This window comes from Gambusia affinis, linkage group LG17 (genome assembly GCF_019740435.1).
Source record: "Gambusia affinis linkage group LG17, SWU_Gaff_1.0, whole genome shotgun sequence".
Taxonomy (NCBI): Eukaryota; Metazoa; Chordata; class Actinopteri; order Cyprinodontiformes; family Poeciliidae; genus Gambusia; species Gambusia affinis.
In genome coordinates, this window is record NC_057884.1 from 14,491,576 (window position 1) to 14,511,044 (window position 19,469).

Below are 19,469 nucleotides of genomic sequence, written 5' to 3' on the forward strand. Positions count from 1 at the left end.
TCAAAGGGGGTTTAGCCTATATGTGCTGAAATTGATAAAACATGGCAAAAACTGCAGAAGGTATAAATTCTCAGAGAGCTACTGACGTTTGTGCAAGGGGATTTGGCCTCAGCTGAAGCGAGAAGCAAACCTGGTAACACTTTATTTGACTGGTTGTGAGTAAGACTGTCATGACACCGTCATAAACATGACATAACACCTGTTTTCGTTATGACAACTTGACATTAACCAAGAAATCATGATCTGACATAAATTTTTCATAAAAGTATTACTGATTAAACTTTAGCTTTAATAACATGAAGCTACATAATTTTTAAAGTTTTTTAAAGTAGACACCCAAAAGTGAACCTCTATTCTCTAGTCTGTTTAAGCCTCAAATAGATTTTCTTATATGATTTAGTTCAATCCACCACTGTCCACATAGCATGACGCTTCCACCACCGTGTTTTAGGTGGAGATGGGTTGTCAAAGGTGACAGCTTTGTTAGCTTTGTATGCAGGTTGCAAAAAGCTAGTTAGACATTAACTAACATAAGCATCTTATTCCACATGTTCACTGTGTATCTGATGCAAATGTTAACATCTGTCTTAAATAAATGGATGATTGCCGGACTTCTGCAGCAGGAAATGGTTGAGGAGGCAATGCGCTGGTTTGACACTAGTATTGCAGCAGGGCAATGAAAGAAGACCAGGATTGAAAGCACTTCCTTGAATTGCAGATGTGACTGTTTATGGTTTTCCTTCAGCAATAGCTTTTGGCTTCTTTTGGCTTGCCACTCTTCCAGGAAGGGTAGATTTGTGAAGCACGTGACTAATAGTTTCCATGCAGATTTCCTTACCTGATCTTTGGATCTCTGTGGCTCTCCATTGGCCTCCTGGCTGTTTTCTTCGCCCTGCCTGCTGCGCTCTTTGGTCTTCGACATGCTGCTGTTCACTAATTATCACTAACAAACCTTTGAAGTCTTTAAATAGCAGCTTTAAACCTGACAAATCAATACACACCGCTATATAGTAATTCTGAAGAGGGCTAAATGCTAATGTACACCGCAGACTATTTTTTAGTCCAACACATAAAGTCCTAATAACAAACACTAAAGCTTAAGGTTTTACAAAAGTTGTAAAACAAAACGTTCAAAAAGCAGGAATAGTTTTCCAGTGTAATATAAGTGCATGCTGACTCAGTAATGACTTCAACAGTTTACGTTTTGGTTTTACAATAAATTTAGCTCAAAGACATGGTGAAGATTTCTCTTTCTTTCCCACTTGTCTTCAACACAGTCACAGCTTTTGCTTCTTTTCCTTCATCTCCGATTTATTCAAATTCCTTAAGGCTCCTTCCCGTGCCCAAAGAGTCAGAAACGGAGATGAATTCCAGCGAAGAACTGTGCTAATCCCTTACAGATGTGTCTGAATCTTGTGAGGGAATAGTAAAGGGCATAAAGTGAGAGTTAAAGAAGGGGCTCTGACATGGAAAAAGTTCAATGAATTACCCGCAAAACAAGTGACAAATGACGCAGAACAGCTGGTTATGACCTTCTGAAGTTTTAGGGTCGGAGGACGGATTTGATCATGAAGCACATGTTGTTCAGTCTCTGGAGGAACTTTTGGTATGCAGAATCAAGCTATGTCAGTCATCCTCAAAGCTGAAGTAAAACTGCATGCCAGCCAAAACAAAGAGCATCCTGAGTAGCTATATACGCTGGAAAAATATAAAACTGTGAGAAGAACTGTGTGACAAAACAGGAAACATTTGCAAAAGAGCAGATGTTTTTTGTACTGGTGAGGTTTCTGGGACTGGAAAGATCATTTTTATGAGGCTACAAATTCTTCTTAACTTGTTTGTTTCTTTCTTGATCCTTAAAGTTATTGCTTTCTTAAATAAGTGTGTAACTTTAAACAATTAGGTTTTGTCCTTATTTCTCAGTATCTAGTATTTGCATTCTGAACTACACCGCAGTATTCAGGGAGGTTTTATTCTGGAGCTCTATGCCTCTGATTTGTCCTCATTGTTTACACAAGCAGAAAAGGAACATCATGTGATGGTGGGACGCTGTGTCCTCCAAGAACAATGCAACTGCCTTAACTGTAATTTACAGTATGATTTAAATGCTTGTCCCATGCAGAAAATCTGTCCAGGGCACAGATTACAAGGTAGTTTTGTTTTAGTTTGCTTAGTTTTTTGTCTTTCTGCTGCCACATAGGGACTACGTTTTTCTAGGCAAACACGTTGGAGTTCAGATAAAATACTCTGTAAAACTAAAATTAAAGAAAAAGAGAATAATATAAAAGTATAAAGTAAAAAAAAAAAACTTAACGCAGAGACTGCCCCTCCCTCAGTCAGGCGCCCTTGAGCAAAGCCTTTAACACCTAGCAGCTCCTCTGTTACCTCAGAGTGTTAATAAGGATTTAGCTGCTGCTGGGTGACTTCCAGGTGTAAAAGTTAGCAAAGAATGTCTGAGATAAACTAAAAATGCTTAACTGCTGCTATTATGATTTCTTCATATTTATATAATGGAAGAACATTAAGGCCTAAATGGTGGAATCAAGGAGCAACTTTCAGCGCATAGATGCAATTACAGGGAGAAAAAAAAATGATTAAACTTGTGCAGTCCTGAGCAAAAGCTTGTGCAAATGTCTGAAACTAACCTATTTTTAGTAACATTTACAGAAATGACCTGGGATACAGGAGTATTTGTACACTGCAAAAACACAAAATCCTACCAAGTATCTTTTGTCTAGGTTATAGTACAAAACCCTAAGCAGACTTTGAAGAAGATAAAATTAAATTAAGTAACTTACAGCAGTACATAGGAGCTTGTTTTAAGTAAATAATTCAGTAATATGGATAAAAAGGACATTTTGACTGTGTATGATTCATTAAATAGGACTGTGCCTTTGTAGGTGCTTTGTAAAAATGTACCCTGATGGTACAATTTAGGAAAGTTTTGTTCATGACAAAACTTTCTTTATTATTTACATCCAAGATTTGTGTTGGTCCATATTTTGTGAGAGTTTTGCCTTTATGTTTTTGTTGAATTTTGGATGCTTTTTTTTTTGCAGTGTTTTGCTGGTAAACCTCCTAAGGATCATAAAATGTGTTTTATGTATAAGCAAAACACATCTTATACAACTCCTTAAGTTTTTATGCCTGAATCCATGAATGCCTGTTCATCAAGACAACTTTTAAGAATGAAAGGAAAAAGAAATGAGATTTGTTTAAAGCATTAGTCTTTTATCTGTGCAGTATGCTGTGTAGATATATACTGCACTATAAGCACTTGTCTAAGTCAGTGTTTATCATAATTTTTGGGGGAGGAAAAGCTTGCAGCGCCCTGATGATGTAAAACATCCTGTCTCCTGGATATAAACACTGTACATTATTTACTGCACAACTGTCACACAGCGAAGACTCTAGTGGTTAAATGTTTCCTTTTCTGTTCCCTTCTGAAAAAAAAAAATCACATCAAAATGTGATTTTAAACCAATAACAAACATTTCTTAAAAGCTATCTTTTGTTTAAAATGTAAAGTACACTAAATTTACTCTCTAGTGGTACTTTGGACAAAGATAATTTAGTTTTTTTCCTTAAAGTAGCATTTTGTTGTGAGAAGCTATGAAATCCACGTGACAAGTTGCTGTGGTTTAGCAGAAACCATGGTGTGGTCTGTGCTGTAGATGCTAGAAAAAATGTCCTGGTTTCCTGCACACAGTAAAATGAAAACCTTGGATGAAGTTTCCCAACCTATGCATTACACATCTGGAGCTACACCAGGAAGGCTGGGATTAGACTCGCCAACAGCAAATGAGTCCAATTCATCAGGGGACGAGATCAGTAGTCTGCCAACAAGCAGAGACTAAAATATTGTGCAGACTCCCCTTTTCCCCTTCCCTTTGACTGAGAAATGACTAATTATGACCTTGTAGAAGATTGCCAGTTAGCTGAGTGTGGATTCCACGTAGTCAGGAAATCACTGATGAAGAAGAGGCTCTAGACGAGGGTGGGTTTGTGGGAGCTGGGTTTCTGGAAATATTGGACACTTCAGGGTATGTACTGTTGCTGCACCATATAAAAGACAAACGTATTAAGACTCATTCTTGAAAATAAATGATGCTCAGTGCCTAGCAAAAAGTTTACTACCCTCTTAGCTTTTCAGATGTTATCTTGCTACAACCTCTATTGGGAATAATTAAAACTTTTGCCCAAGTTTCGAGTATTTTAACAGGCTTTTGTCTGAAATTGCCCTGTATTTATCTCCACCTACCTCCCTACCAATTCTCACCAGCTGACTCATTATCAGTCACAGTTTATACAAGAAATACGAACTGTTAAGATTTAAAGTGTTGTGTAAATAATATTCAACCGCCATAACAACAAAAAACAATTTAAAATTAGAAAATAAAATAAATGCTGACTGTGCGTAAGCTGCTAAGAAGGAATCTACAAGAGTCACCAATAAAGTGGATGTGATATTCTATAATTTAATTAAAGCATATATAGGTCTGGACATATGGCTGAGAAACTTATCAGAATAAGCATTTCATGTCAGTCAATATTGATAATTACTGATTAGAGATTTTTGTTTTGTTTTGTTTAAAATATCTGAAATACTCCCTAACAGATGATGCGACTTTTCCTGTTTTATCCACAGTTTCCTTTTGATGTAGAAAACTAAATCCAATTTAGCTTTACGTTCTCCTTTCAATTGTTTACCGGAAGTGAAAATAGGCATGCATGTTTGTTTTCCTCCATATACTTTTTTTCTCTTTTACCATTATGCGGGTGTGATTCTTCCTCGTCGCTGTATGGGGTGTGTTTCTATTTCTGGTAAATCAGTTTTCGTTTTTAGCCAGTCAGATCACCAGTCAAATATACAGGTGGGTAAATAGACCTCTAAGGCCAACTCGAACTAAGAGCAGCTTGATTGCATTTTAGAGGTTTATCAGCAACACACTATGACATTTTAAAAGTGTCATTTGTTGCGGTGTGAGCCAGTGTGTCATTGTGTTCAGGCACGGAATGCACCGCAGGCTTTTTCCCGTAGGTCTGCAGAGGGATTTGAAAAGCTCCTGAAAGAAAAGTTCCAGTCGTTTAGACTAAAAATTGCCAAGACTTATGATGGAGCTACGGTGATTAGCGGCACATCCTCCAGTTTGCATGCTGAGGGGAGCCTTTCCCCATCACTGCTGCAAAGCATATCACTTAATTTAGTCTACTTTATCTTGGGATCTTGTTCACGAATGGGGGAAGAAGGGAGCGGGAGATCGACAGGCGGATTGGTGCAGCGTCTGCCGTCAAGCGGGCGCTGTACCGGTCAGTCGTGGTGAAGAGAGAGCTGAGCCAAAAAGCGAAGCTCTCGATTTACCGGTCGATCTACGTTCCCACCCTCATCTATGGTCATGAGCTTTGGGTCATGACCGAAAGAACGAGATTATGGATAGCGGCCGAAATGGGTTTTCTCCGCAGGGTGGCTGGGCTCTCCCTTAGAGATAGGGTGAGAAGCTCAGTCATCCGGGAGGGACTCAGAGTAGAGCCGCTGCTCCTTCACGTCGAGAGGGGCCAGTTGAGGTGGCTCGGGCATCTGGTCAGGATGCCTCCTGGACGCCTCCCTGGTGAGGTGTTCCGGGCACGTCCCACCGGGAGGAGGCCCCGGGTAAGACCCAGCACACGCTGGAGGGACTATGTCTCTCGGCTGGCCTGGGAACGCCTTGGGATTCCTCCGGGGGAGCTGGTGGAAGTGGCTGGGGAGAGGGAAGTCTGGGCCTCCCTTCTGAAGCTGCTACCCCCGCGACCCGACCCCGGATAAGCGGAAGAAGATGGATAGATGGATGGATAGTCTACTTTTTATTATCTATAACTTGTGAATATTTGATGTGAACAAATTAATGTAGTTTTATATGTCATTTATGTTTCATAATACTTCCACAATTTCTTCTATGTTTTCTAAGTCAAAATAGTTTTTAGATTTCCGTTAATTTATCATAAAAGTATATATATATATATATATATATATATATATATATATATATATATAGATATATATATATATATATATATATATATATATATATATATATATATATATATAGAAACCTATCACACAAAGAGTAGTTTATATTTGTGTTAAAGTTCAGTCTAATCTTAAAGTATGAGTCAGTTATACTTTAGAGCAGGGGTGTCGAACTCCAGTCCTCGAGGGCCGGTATCCTGCAACTTTTAGATGTGCCTCTGCTGCACCACCTGAACAGAATAATTAGGTCATTAGCAAGGCTCTGGAGAACTGATCTACACAAGGAGGAGGTGATTAAGCAATTTCATTCCAGTGTTTTGTACCTGTGGCACATCTAAAAACTGCTGGACAGCGGCCCTCGAGGACTGGAGTTTAACACCTGTGCTTTAGAGTATAGCTGTATAGCTGATCACTGTGTTTTTGTTTTTCGTTTATTTATTTTTTTCATTTTATTTTATTTTTTTTTTATTCCAGGCGTAGGTCCGCTTCTTATTTTTTTAAAGATGTCCCGCTATTTGCTTGGTGCCTGTCTGCACTTGTTTCACAGCGAATGAGCTGTGACGGGGCCCGCTTTCTCTTAAAGGGGTATCACGAGTAAGCCAGTCATTTCGGTGGGCTCAGTGTTTTTTATGGTCGCTGTATTTGGTTACTTCAGGAATGCCGTGGAGGAACGTCTCTGTTAGAGGTTTCTTTCTGGTTTGTTTTCATTAGTTTCACTGTATTATTCACGGAGATCAACAACTCCGTCCTCGGGGACCCCCTTTTGCTCGGGGCCCTAATTGCCTTTTTGCAACTACCTATAGTGAGGGCTCTGTTTGTAAGAAAATTAAAGCCATGCAGCCTTTCCTTTCCACGCAATCATGCACTATTTTGTGTCGATCTGTCACAGACAATTTCACTACGAGTCTGTAGTTGTAAGCAAACATAATGGAAAAAAGTTCGTTTGAATATATTTTTGCAAGGCATGATAATATTAAACTTGATTTCACTCTTTTCTGTTTCACTGCTTGTTACCAACGCTCATATAAATCCTATAAAAAATCAGATTGTGCAATTTTGGTTGGTAATGATCACACGTCATCGTCGTTACATGAGCAGCAGCAGACTTGTATAACAAGATCCTAAACTCCTCCAAATGCTGAACTCCTCCTCCTCATAATCATCATCATCTTATGCATCTCCAGGCTGCAGAAAAGCGATATGAGGTCTCAAGGAAACACTAAAATTTTGCTTTTTACTTTCTCTGCTCTTTGAACGTCCTTTCGACTGAGACATGAAGACTGCTGCTCAAATTTAGGATTTTTGGTCCATATAATAGCATTCTGTCCATATTTGACAGATTTCATAAAGTTTATAATGGGAAGGCGCGTGTTTGGCCCATTTGGCACTTTTTACGCATGCTTCTGTTTATTTGTTGTGCTCCTGCAAATTGCTAGCTCCCAGAGAAACCCGGGAGCGCAACCAAGAAATGACCAAAGAGGTGCTTTTCGGCAGACGCTGCAGTGGTCTCACAACGGGAAGGTTTTCAGCCTTTTAAGCCAAGGCTCGGAGTACGTGCCGCCGAAGCGCAGAGGCGCAGCGCAAGAACAAGAGCAGGCGCGACCTGTCACCATCATCCGGGATGCGGACGTGAGACATCAGGAAGCCCGGAGTCACCCACAGCAGCAGCAGCAGCCGCCCCGCAGCCTCCTGACGATTGTGAGAGGGCAAGAACATCAGGAGCATCTTCACCGGGAACGACCCGCGGAGAGCACCGGGGCGCAGGGGAACCGCACTGTCAACGACACCCGAGATGTCAATGTCAGCCCGCCTCTACCCAGAGCCAGTGACATGATGGTCGGTGATGATCCGTACGATCCTTACAAGTCCATCGACTTTGACAATCCATATTACAATCATTATGATGTTTACGAGAGACCAAGACCGAGGTCAAGACCCGGATATGGTACAAGGTATCATCAGTATGGTAAGAATGAAGAAGGCGCTCTTTACGCATGAATAAACGTGTAGATGCTTGGCAGAAAGGGGTGTTTGTAATGACATTCAGCACAGCATCTGTTCATCAAAAGTGTCTCCACCTTTTTTCACTGAAAAAAAACAACTATTTGACCAATGAAATAAGTCCAGCAATTGGATTTATTTTAGTAGATTTGTTAATGTATAAACTATGTACTAATTAACAGGTAAAATACAGTCAACTCCATAAAGTTTTTCCTCTTAATTATTTACAACTAATGGCTAATTTTATCACAAAGAAAAACATGAAAACTTTTCCAACATGGTCGGTAGAAACCTTTTTTCGACCACAGTTGTGTTCATTGGTCATGACTTTTAGCTGGATTCTAACAAAATAACATTTATATAAATGCAAATAATATCTACAGTTCATTGGTAAATGCTACTTAGTGGTTATATGCTAATAGTAGCATTAGCATTATAACAACAGGCTGGATAGAAACTTTTTAAATCTGTCCATACAAGACGGTGGAAGGTGAATTTTTCCCATGTCAACCACAGTTAAGTTGTAGCATTCATTGGCAACAATAGCTGCAGGGTTGAAAAGCTCAGCTAAGGTCTGACTTTAAAGTTAGCACTGTCACTAAATTACTTAAAAACTTTGTGTAAATTTTTAAAATTGATAACATGAAATGTAAATATTTTTTCACAGACAGCTACAGCTAATACCGTGTTGTTCCAAGGTATTAGGAAGCTTCACTTGCTAATAGTGAAACCTGCTAATAATACCCAGTTTTATTTCCAGCTAAAGCTGGCTGCAAACTTTCTAAGTGTATTAAAACAAAGTGGCTTCTTAAAAACCTCCCAGAAAACGGAATTAAGAAAGTGGCTCAAAGTTCAGAAGTTCATCTTAGAAGTTTGACTATAGCGTTGTCGCTAAGCTAAGCTAGTTACAACCCAGAAACTTCTTCAACCACAAATTTTATGCTAATTCTTAGCTGTCACTAAGGTTAAATATAATTATTCATAATACAGTCAATGTAAACATACCAGGCATTCCCTGCCGAACAACAAATATATCGAATGACTGAACCAAGTTTCAGTGTCATTATAATCTAAATGTTTAGATAGCATTTGTTACCGATATAATGTTTGTTTTTAAGATTTACCTCATTTTGATAGTAGGTAAGATCCTCATTTAAAAAGTAAGAAATTTTAAGGACAAAAGTGTACCACCCTCCTGCGACAGACTGGCGACCTGTCCAGGGTGTACCCCGCCTCTCGCCCGGAACGCAGCTGGAGATAGGCACCAGCAACCCTCCCGACCCCATTAGGGAAGAAGGGTGTAAGAAAATGGATAGATGGATGGATGGGTGTACCACCCTCATTTTTTTTTCCTTTTTTCATTTTTCAAGCTGGCATTAACCCACCATCAACTGGATCTATGTTATTGATCAATAATTTTAATCTATTTTCATATTGTGTTGTAGGTCTTCCTGATCTTGTGCCAGATCCATACTATGTTCAAGCCTCTGCTTATGTCCAAAGAGCACCAATGTACAACCTGAGATGTGCAGCTGAGGAAAACTGTTTGTCAAGGTATTGGGACTCGTGTATGAGGAGAAAAAAAAAGTAAGGGTGGGAGTTGTAGCCTTGTCTGAGTGTGAATCAGGGAGCTCTGAGCCATAACAACCACCTAAGTGTTTGTAAGGAAGGACTGCCCAGCTGAAGCGATGAGATGAGTTAAAATTAAGTGATTCCTGCAGCTGATGATGGAGAAAGGGGGTGGAGTTGGTGGATTTCTGTAAAAGTTTAATCATAGCCTGTCCTCAGAGAGAAAGCCTGAATGGTAAACACATTATCGAGGACTAACCCAAACAACCGAGCGGCTCTGAAGGATTTTTTCCACCCTGCATTTAGTCACACACATACACACGCATTCACACACATGCATTCACACACACTTTGGCAGACTTGGTTTCAGTTTGGACCCCGAGAGTCTGCTCCACTGAGGAACAGATGAAGCAGGGAAAACATCAGTGGTGATGTCACCGTCTACATAAGAAGGTATTTTCTGTCCCTTCAATCACATCTGTTTTCTTTGCTCTATGCCTGCAGCTCAGCCTATCGAGCGAGAGACTACGACACCAGAGTGCTGCTGAGGTTTCCTCAGAAAGTCAAGAACCAAGGCACAGCTGACTTCCTCCCCAGCAGGCCACGCTACTCCTGGGAGTGGCACAGCTGCCACCAGTGAGTAGAAAGTTTACATCCACGCTGTCCACCTCATCATCACACAAACGTTTGATACATTTTTTTTTTTACATTTCTCCTCCAGTTTGGGTGGATTTTGGTTTTGGTGCTATTTTTCTGTCTTTGTGAGTCAGCTTGTAAACTGTTCCCATTGTGCTCTCTCACTTCATAAATCTGCTTAGTTTAACCAAGTGGAAAACTGACAGAATTTTAAAAAGTTTGTGAAGGTCATTAAAAATTCATTGTGGTCAAACAAACACAATCCTGTTACGTATTAAATACTAAACAGTTGTTTTAATATTCCTTAGATTTTTTAAATTTATACAGCATTTCTTTTACACATAATAACCAATGAAAGTGCCTTTACGCCATGACTCAAAATCACTTATCAGAACACAAACACATTGATAGATAAGTAGGCAGCTTGGGACTTAACAAAAATCATGTTGCAGAGGGTGAATCAAACTATGACTACTCTTTGCATTGAGTCACAATATTCTTAATAAACAAATCTTCTTAATCGGAGTTATTAAAAAAAAAACTCTGACTGTTAATTACTATTTTAACACAGTGGAGCCTGAATTCACTTACAATCATATGAAAATAAATTATTTACATTCTGCTATCAAAGTGATTCTAAGTTAAGCAAATATTGGTAACATTAACATCACACAAAAAGTGTTTAGTATGAAAATCAGCTAAACTGGAGTTTATTGGCCGTAACTCTGAACATTAGAATGCTGCAAAGTTCCTCCATTTTGATCCTTGTTTGTGTTAAATGTGCATCAATAGGAATTGATGGTATGAATACACCATGTTGACTGCATGGCAGTTTGATTCTATTTTATGACAAATGTATACCACAGGTTATTGAAACACAGAAAGAATACTTTTACAGTACAGGCTGATGACTACATTTTCTTTTTGTTATTATGGTAAACCACAACAACTTTGACATTTTTTGGCTGCGTTCATACTGCAGGCTGAAGTGACCCAATTCCGATTTTTTGCCATAATGCGACCTGTATCCGATCTTTTCATCACAGGTCGGATTCTTTTGGAATTCGACTCATATCCGATTCATAGCAGATTCAAATGCGATCTAACGTCCAGGTCACATTCATCCGAACTGACGTTCAGTTCAGGGCATGTATGTATTTTCATACATGCCCTGATACGCACAAGTGACAAGAAAAACAACTATGACGGACTATAATGAGGATTAAGTTGTTAATATGCTGCTTCGGCCGGACAACAACTTCAAATGTGTAAGCTATGCTCTACCGTTAGCATCCATGTTTACTTCCGCAAACACTGAGCACTTTTTTTTCTTATGGCGGTTGGGAGAACAGGGAGAACGCTGACGCTATTGCGCCCTCTACTGCGCATGCGGGATACTTTCAGGTCGTTTGCCCGTTCACACTGCAGAACACCTACAGGTCACATTTATTTGGCAGTGTGAACGGCCACGGCAAAAAAGAAGAAAAAAAATCCGATTTGACAAAAAATTGGAATTGGGTCACTTCAAGCTGCAGTGCGAACACAGCCTTATAATCTATTTATTAACAAACTAAGATACTAAAGTAGGATTTTCTGTTTTGTTTAGACAGAAATAAAATCTAGCTCTCAATATTTTCCCGAGATGACGTTAATAAACTTAAACAGTACCAGAATGTTTGATTCATGATCAACAGAAAAGATGTATGTGGATAAATAAAATGTAAAGTTCAATGGTTCCAAAGGGGAACCTGCTGATCTTTCAGATCTTTCACTGAGTAAAAGTCCTACTTCAGTTTCTCCTGAAACTACCTCACTCCATAGTTATGCTGTGAAGTGAGAGGTCGACTGGGCTGCTTCCCGATATGGAGCCTTTTTGGCCACGATTCAGCAAACTGTTGATGTGGTCTGTATAGATTTTTTGTCAGTGTTTTGAAAGTCAAGTGCAGTCACAGGCCTGACTGTTTTCCTAAGAGACAGCAGAGTTAAACCAGATGTTGTTCTGCACAAGGTCACATAACTGTGTATATTGAAAATTGAATTATCACCTGTGACATTTGGGAATTTATACATGGTGTCCAGTGGTTGCAGAAAGAGTTTATTCTCTGACCCGTCTGTTTTGCTGCTGATCGACAGGCATTTCCACAGCATGGACGAGTTCAGCCACTATGAGCTGCTGGACTCCTCTACTCAGCACTCGGTGGCAGAGGGCCACAAGGCTAGCTTCTGCTTGGAAGACACCTCCTGTGACTATGGATACTACCGGAGATATGCCTGCACGTCACACACACAGGTCTAAAAATAAGCTCCAGTTTTTTTCCACGAATGCATATTTAAACATAAAACAAAACTGTGACACTTCTGAGTGTTTCTAGAAACCATGCTATGCTCATTTAAAAGTCTATACCTCAGTTTTAGTGGGTTAAATATGTTAAAATAACAAGTTTGTCCTGTCACTTTTGTCTGTTAATGAAAAACCATTTCATTACAAGCCTTTCTGCTCTATCAAATCTTGAGGTTGATGAAGTGACAACCTTTAACTTAGAATAATCATGTATTTTATGTAACTTCTCTAAGTCTTGGGTTCTCTGAGAGTCCTTCCCATGAAACAGACAAAAAGGAAGCTACCACAGTAAATACAGTATCTTTCTCTATGAGAATATATTTTAAAGGGTGAAAAATACTTGGATTAACACCAAGATTTTACAGCTGAACGCTAGACCGGTGCACCAGCATCATGGTTCAGATGATGAGTTTAATTAAAAACTTCTCAATTAAAAATTACGTATAATCTCAACTTTAATAACATCCATATATGATAAGAGAGGTGCTAAGAAGGAAGTTTTGGCCTCTCTGCTTACATGAATATAAACAAGTTTGGTACTCTGTTCCTACTTCCTGATTCATTATTCGATTTAAACTCAAATAATTTAGATTGTTTTGTAATTATTGTTGTTGTAGGTACAATAAAGCAGTAACATACTTTAGGATAGCTCTAAATTACCTTTAGCATTAATTCTGTGAAAGATCTGCACATGATTTTACACATTTATCACATTATTGTTGAATGTGGATACTGTTTGATGTGCAGGGTCTGAGCCCAGGATGTTATGACACTTACAACGCAGACATCGATTGTCAGTGGATCGACATCACAGATGTGCAACCTGGACAATACACCCTCAAGGTTTGTGCCAGACAGGCTATCTTTGCCTGTGAAGCACATTTCTTTGTAGAATCTCCAGTTAAAATTTGAAAAAAAATCATGTTGATAACCATCAGATATTGTTGTGAGATCATTAAATCCTGAAGTGACTTTTTTTATTTTAAGATTGTGTTCTGTATTAATTCACATGGTCCTTTTGTTTCTGTATTTTTCAGATATTAAGACACAGCAGTGAAAAAAACCTATTCAAGAAATTTCCTCCTCTCTTTATGAAAGATCAACCCATGTGAAAGATAATATGTATTTTAGAAGACACTTAAATAAATCTGTTAAATTTAACAGCTTAAAGAAGAGATTAAAACAACACAATACCCTTCACTGCTTAGTCATTGTACCTTCTTCTCTTTATTTTGGCTTTTCTCTTCAGGGGTTGCCACATTGAATCTGCCTCCGTTTAGTCCCTTACTCAATAAATCAAAAAGTAAAAGCTATCTAAAATGAAAATGCATTTACTATATTTATGCAGCAGAAAAATGTCTTTATTCTAAAGCTTTTGATGAAGCTTTCTTAAATAAATTCGGCAGATATCATCTTGAATGTTTGGGGGGTTTTTTCAACTTTTTTTGCTCTGCTTTAATAAACTGCACACAATCAAAAAGAAGAAAAAACAGGTTAGTTGCTTCATGTGTTGGCAAATGTCCTGTGACTGCTGAGTGCAATAACAGTCAATAATTACTGAAAATTAAGCAATAGTTTTACAGGTTTTAGCTTATCAGTTTATCTACATAAACATTATTAATGCTTTTATTATTTTTTTATTATTTGTTATACATTTTATCACTAAATTACATTTTTCTATTACTATTGTTACGATTATCATTAGTTTTTGATGCCATACATCAAAAACTAATAATAGTTTTTGATGCAAAAGAATCGCTTAGATATAAAGGGAACTATTACATACAAAAACATGTTACTGAGGTTCCTAAATAAAGGGTTTATTTATGTTGTTTGTTATCTTTAAAAATTAAAGAAAGAAAGCTTTAGAAAGGTAAAATTGCTATATATATATATATATATATATATATAGTTAAAGCTTTCGTAAGTAATTTCATAATTTCACTATATAAAAAAAAATAAATAAAATTTCTAGTAGTATTTTCACCATCCAGGCTACAATCCATGTCATCCAGTCCATAAGGGGGCAGCACTGAGACATGCCTGAGTTTATTTGAATTCAGTGATTTTTATCACACTGAGTGCAGTAAACCACTAGCAGTCAGTGTTTGGGTTAAATGCTTTAGTGTGTACGCGCTAGAAGATCACATAGAACCCAAACATAACCGTTTGGTCCGGCGGAAAAATGCACCCGATCCGACTGTCGATCCCGTCGTTCCGTTCGGAGAACAGCTCAGTGGAGAAAGGATTCACGGTAAGATCAACGAAAACCTGTGTTCGTGTCTCCGTCTAAAAATCACCTTCAAACCTGATCGAGTTGCTTCGTAAACTGTGTCAATGCTCACACACGATTGTTTTAATTTGTCTTTTTAGCAGAACATCACCTCCTCATATTTGAATTTATCACATTTTCTCTCTGTAAACATTTCAGTTTTCCCCCTATAACCTGCTGACTTTTGGTAGCGTTTACATTAAAGAGCTATTGCACTTTTAGTCAGTCTTGCGATATCTAAGATTTTTCTTTATTTATTTCTTGTAAACAAGTTTAAACCGTTTTACCTGAAATCATCATCAAAAATAACTCAGCGAAATTCTTTTTTTTTTTTCAAATAGACAGACTAATTTTGGGACACTTTTCAAAGGGGAGCTACCGAGTTTAATTGTGCTGTAATACAGAGCGGACTGAGACTTGTGTAAATAGATAAATTAAGTAAATAATAGGAATCTCTGTAAAATATATTTTGCCTTTATTACATATTTTTATATAGTTGCCTTTAAATATAAATGACTCTTTACATCATATATTATGACAATTATAATGTAATTTGTCTCTTTACACAACCATGCAATGTATACTCTTAATAGTCATAGAAAATACTATGCATTTAAAACTCTGATCTGCCCTTTGACTAGGCCATTCTGATACATAAAAATACATTGATCCAAACCAGGGTTGTGCAACCTGTGACTCTGGAAGGCTCTTTTAAAACCAAATAACTCTTTCAAAATGAAAAACTTATTTGGTAACCAATAAGAAAAGGTGATTTAAGCAGTTCTAGCATCATATTTCTATTCAATATCTGCATTGAATACATATGAGAGAAGGACACCAATGGTACAAAGCTTTTAAAAGCAGTTTAGTTCTTTCTAGTTCCAAACTATGAGTTTTTTATATTTAAGTTTCTGTCCAGAGTTTTGTCACCAGCTCCATTGTCACTCCAGAACGCGCTGTCATTGTGGTGGAAACTGAGTTTTTTTAGGGAACAATCAAGCAAAGGGAGGGAAATAGACGACGGATTGACGGATCAACCAAAAAAAATGGAGACAGATGTTTCCTTTCTGTTAGCTGCTAAATGCTGACCAAATCAAATGTACCCTCTGCAAGAGGAAATCACTTCTTTTTGTCTTTCCGTCAGGTCTTCAAAATTGACGTGCTGGTGAACGGCCGACTGCACAGTGTTGAGAAACGCTACAGTGAATTCCACGCTTTGCACAAAATGGTGAGACTCAGGTTTCTCTTCACGACTGTGTGTGTTTTTTATTTTGTGGTGAGGTTTTTGTGCTCAGATATGTAACTATAATACCAGAAAAATATGTGTTTTAATCACATGACCTTGAAGCTTTTCCTTGTTTTAACAGCCTCATTGTTGCGTTAAAAGCCTCATTCTTGTTTAACTGCCTTAATTGTCTTGTTCAATAGTCTTTAATCTCTCTTTTATATTTTTTAATTGCATTATTATTATGCAATTTGTTTCTTTTAGTTGTAAAGCAACTTATGCAGCATGAAATGTTGGTAATGTGCAATTTCCTTTGCAACCGTCTAACAAACAGCTTCACAATGCAGTCAAAACTCTCACCCCTTCCTCATATTTATTGAGGTAAATCAGTTCTTGCATATTTAAGATATGCAACTCCACTGATTTGAGTGAATGAATGAATTTGCAGAATCTGACGACGTGCAGAAGCATCTTGATAAATTAGAGTATTATTGAAGAGTTTGTGATTTACTAAGTGAAACATATTAGATGAATTCACTACACAAATGTGTTCTTCATTTAATTATAATAATCAATCAACTTGTGTGCTGTTCTGGGCAATTAAAGTAAACAAATTAACAGAATGATGTGTTTTGTGTATGTATATAAAAAAAAACACTTGAAAGGAGAGAAACCGCAGCAGCAAGCCAGGTGGTGACAGAAATGTATTACTTGAATATTTTTCACGTTTTTTTTGAAGAAAATAGTGGAGCACACATTGTTAAACTTGTCTGCCATGACAACCAAGAACTTAAAACTCAGTAAATTCCTTTTTAAAATGTGTTTTATACTTTTGAAGCTCCAAACAACCCAGGAGTTGCCTTCACTCCCAGTCACGACATACGGTCTACTTTCTCCCAGACATTTTACATTTTGTGTAACATTTTGTATGTAACACATTGATAAACAGTCATTTTAACACAGCTAATGGGTTACAGAGATTCTCTTTAAGCAACTTTATAATAAAGAACGACCTAGATAGAAAACTTGAAGCTTAATTCAAAAATATAGCACAATTCTAAGATTGATATAACTATAAAATGCATAAGAAAAATTTTTATTTTAACTATTTGAATTGTTTCAGCTGAAAAAAAGCATAAAACCTCCTGAAATCCCTTCGAAGCATGTCAGAAACTGGGTCCCTAAAGTTCTGGAGCAGAGGAGGCACGGCCTGGAGCTCTACCTGCAGGTAGAGAGTTTGTTTTTTCTGTCTGCTGTCCTAACTCATTGAGCAACTTTGTTTCTGCATCCTGAGGTGGTGTGCTCACAAAAATGTCCTTTTGTTGTTTTTTTTTTGTCAGACTGTAATTATGGAAAATGAGGTCCTCCCAAAGATATTCCTGGATTTCCTCAACGTCCGCCATTTTCCTTCAGTGCCAAAAACAGAAAGCTGTGGGTGAGTTGGAACTGCAGGCTGGCTTCAGCATAGAAAAATAGAGCAATTTGTGGCAGTTTATGTTGTGGGACAGTTTTGTTCCCAGACTCTTGAACGACTATGTGGTCTGACTTCTCTTTCTTTCATGCTTTTCAGCTCCTTTGACACTGAATCAATGGAGTCAAGGTGAGTCATTTTGAGTTTCCTCCTTTTGCATAAATCAGCAGCTCATGTGCTCGTGTTGCTTTTCACCCAGATAGTGCGTCAGGCAGCGTGTTGAACTTTACCCGCTCAGTTCCCTTTTTTTCTTGTACTCTTTTTCAGTAAACTGTCTCATCAGCCAGTGGTGGTTTACCTCAGAGATCCATACCTGCTTCCTTCTGCACACGGTACGCTCACATGACATGATGGTCCACATTTATTCACAGTGTTGAGAAAAGTATTTTTTTCCATACACAGATCTCTTCTACTTTTGTGTTTGTTTGTTTTTCTCAGTGAAATGTTTCAAATCGTAAAAACAAAACAATGATTGGATTCACGAAAGGAACAATGTCCTCTAAAATGAGTCTAAAAATCACATCAATCAGATGGTTAAAAACAACATTTATAGAATTACAGGCCTCGGTTCAAGCTAGTGTTTATGATTCGCGAAAAAGGAAAGACGGAGGGCAAAAACGGCTTCTATGGGGGAGTTCCAAGGAAAAAAAAACACTGCTGACGGAAAACAATAAGAAGTTGTGTCTCACGTACACCAACAACCATCTTGATGATCTTTGAGTAAATATGTCACAGATTTAAGAGGCACAACAGGAATATTTTAGGTGTGTCCATCTCATTTTATATAACATTATTTCAGAAAAAGAGCATCAAATTGAAAGTTGAACATGGTGTTCAATGGAATCGTCTAATTTACTTGTATATTTTTTTATTTATATAGAAGTCTGGAAAAATTTAAGAGACCACTAAAAATGATGAGTTTCTCTGATTTTACTTTTTATAGGTATATGTTTGAGTGAAATGCACATTGTTCCTTTATTCTATAAACGTCTGACATGTCTCCAAAATTCCAAGCAAAGATTTTGTATTTATTTGCGGAAATTGACAAATGGTCAAAATAATGAAAAAGCTTCAAGTAAGGCCAAGAAAACAACTTTATATTCATTTAGAAACAACAATACTAATGTTTTAACTCACAAAGAGTTCAGGAATCAATATTTGGTGGAATAAATATTAAGTTTTCAGTGGGGTTCAGGGCAGTGGACTTTTAGCTTTTTCCAGAGCTGTAACTAAAACGCAAAATTGAATAACCGGAATAAAAAGGTATTCACTCAAATTTGTAGACAAAAGCTGTGAAATTACATGTGCATTTCGTTCTCACCTTGCAATTCTTTTCCTTATTAGATGTCTTTTCCAACGTTGTGATTGAAGGCGTGGTGGACGGCGTTTTCTACCCAGATTTTCAGCAGAGGTAGAGCCGCCGAGAGGAAAATGATGCGCAAGCCGGCATTTAAACCGATGCGTCTCACCAGCACCAGGAAGAACGTAGAAGAACATAATTTGAGCCTCTTTTTTACTCACAGACATGCATCAAAAACTCATAAGTTGTCTACTTTTCTTTTTGAACAAAAATGGATCGCTGGTCTCTGGATAATTCACTACATTTTATGCATTAACACTAACTTGTGTTTTGCTACATATTCCATCTGATTTTCACTTTAAAAGTCAATTTTAAAATGTAAATTGTATGATAAATAGTCTGACAGATACATTTAAATAGCTTGGAAAAAGGTGAACATTCTCAGTAGTTTTAGAGTTATATATTGGAATAATAATAAAGATAGGCTGGAAATGTTAGTGAATGTGTCGTATCTTGAAGAAAATGGCGTCGAGGGTTGAACAAAACCTTTGATGCATTTCTTTTTGTCATGAAGGAGCAGCAGGAATAATGTGGCTGTGGCTTCATTTAAGCACATTTTGAAATGACGTGGATCCTTATTTGTAGTT

At 37.7% G+C, this 19,469-nt stretch overlaps 2 protein-coding genes across 2 annotated transcripts; both read left to right on the forward strand.

Moving 5' to 3' along the window:
- Positions 1–7,168: 7,168 nt before the first annotated feature.
- loxa (lysyl oxidase a) lies at positions 7,169–13,611 on the forward strand. The gene is made up of 6 exons (XM_044096190.1): positions 7,169–7,973; positions 9,454–9,562; positions 10,082–10,213; positions 12,347–12,503; positions 13,302–13,425; positions 13,592–13,611. The coding sequence occupies exons 1-6, from the start codon at positions 7,364–7,366 to the stop codon at positions 13,609–13,611; spliced, it is 1,152 nt and encodes a 383-aa protein (XP_043952125.1). The 5' UTR covers positions 7,169–7,363.
- A 935-nt stretch (positions 13,612–14,546) lies between these two features.
- snx24 (sorting nexin 24) lies at positions 14,547–19,315 on the forward strand. Its single transcript, XM_044144142.1, has 7 exons — positions 14,547–14,808; positions 15,971–16,054; positions 17,175–17,279; positions 17,392–17,486; positions 17,622–17,651; positions 17,790–17,854; positions 18,867–19,315. The coding sequence occupies exons 1-7, from the start codon at positions 14,740–14,742 to the stop codon at positions 18,935–18,937; spliced, it is 519 nt and encodes a 172-aa protein (XP_044000077.1). The 5' UTR covers positions 14,547–14,739; the 3' UTR covers positions 18,938–19,315.
- Positions 19,316–19,469: the final 154 nt, after the last annotated feature.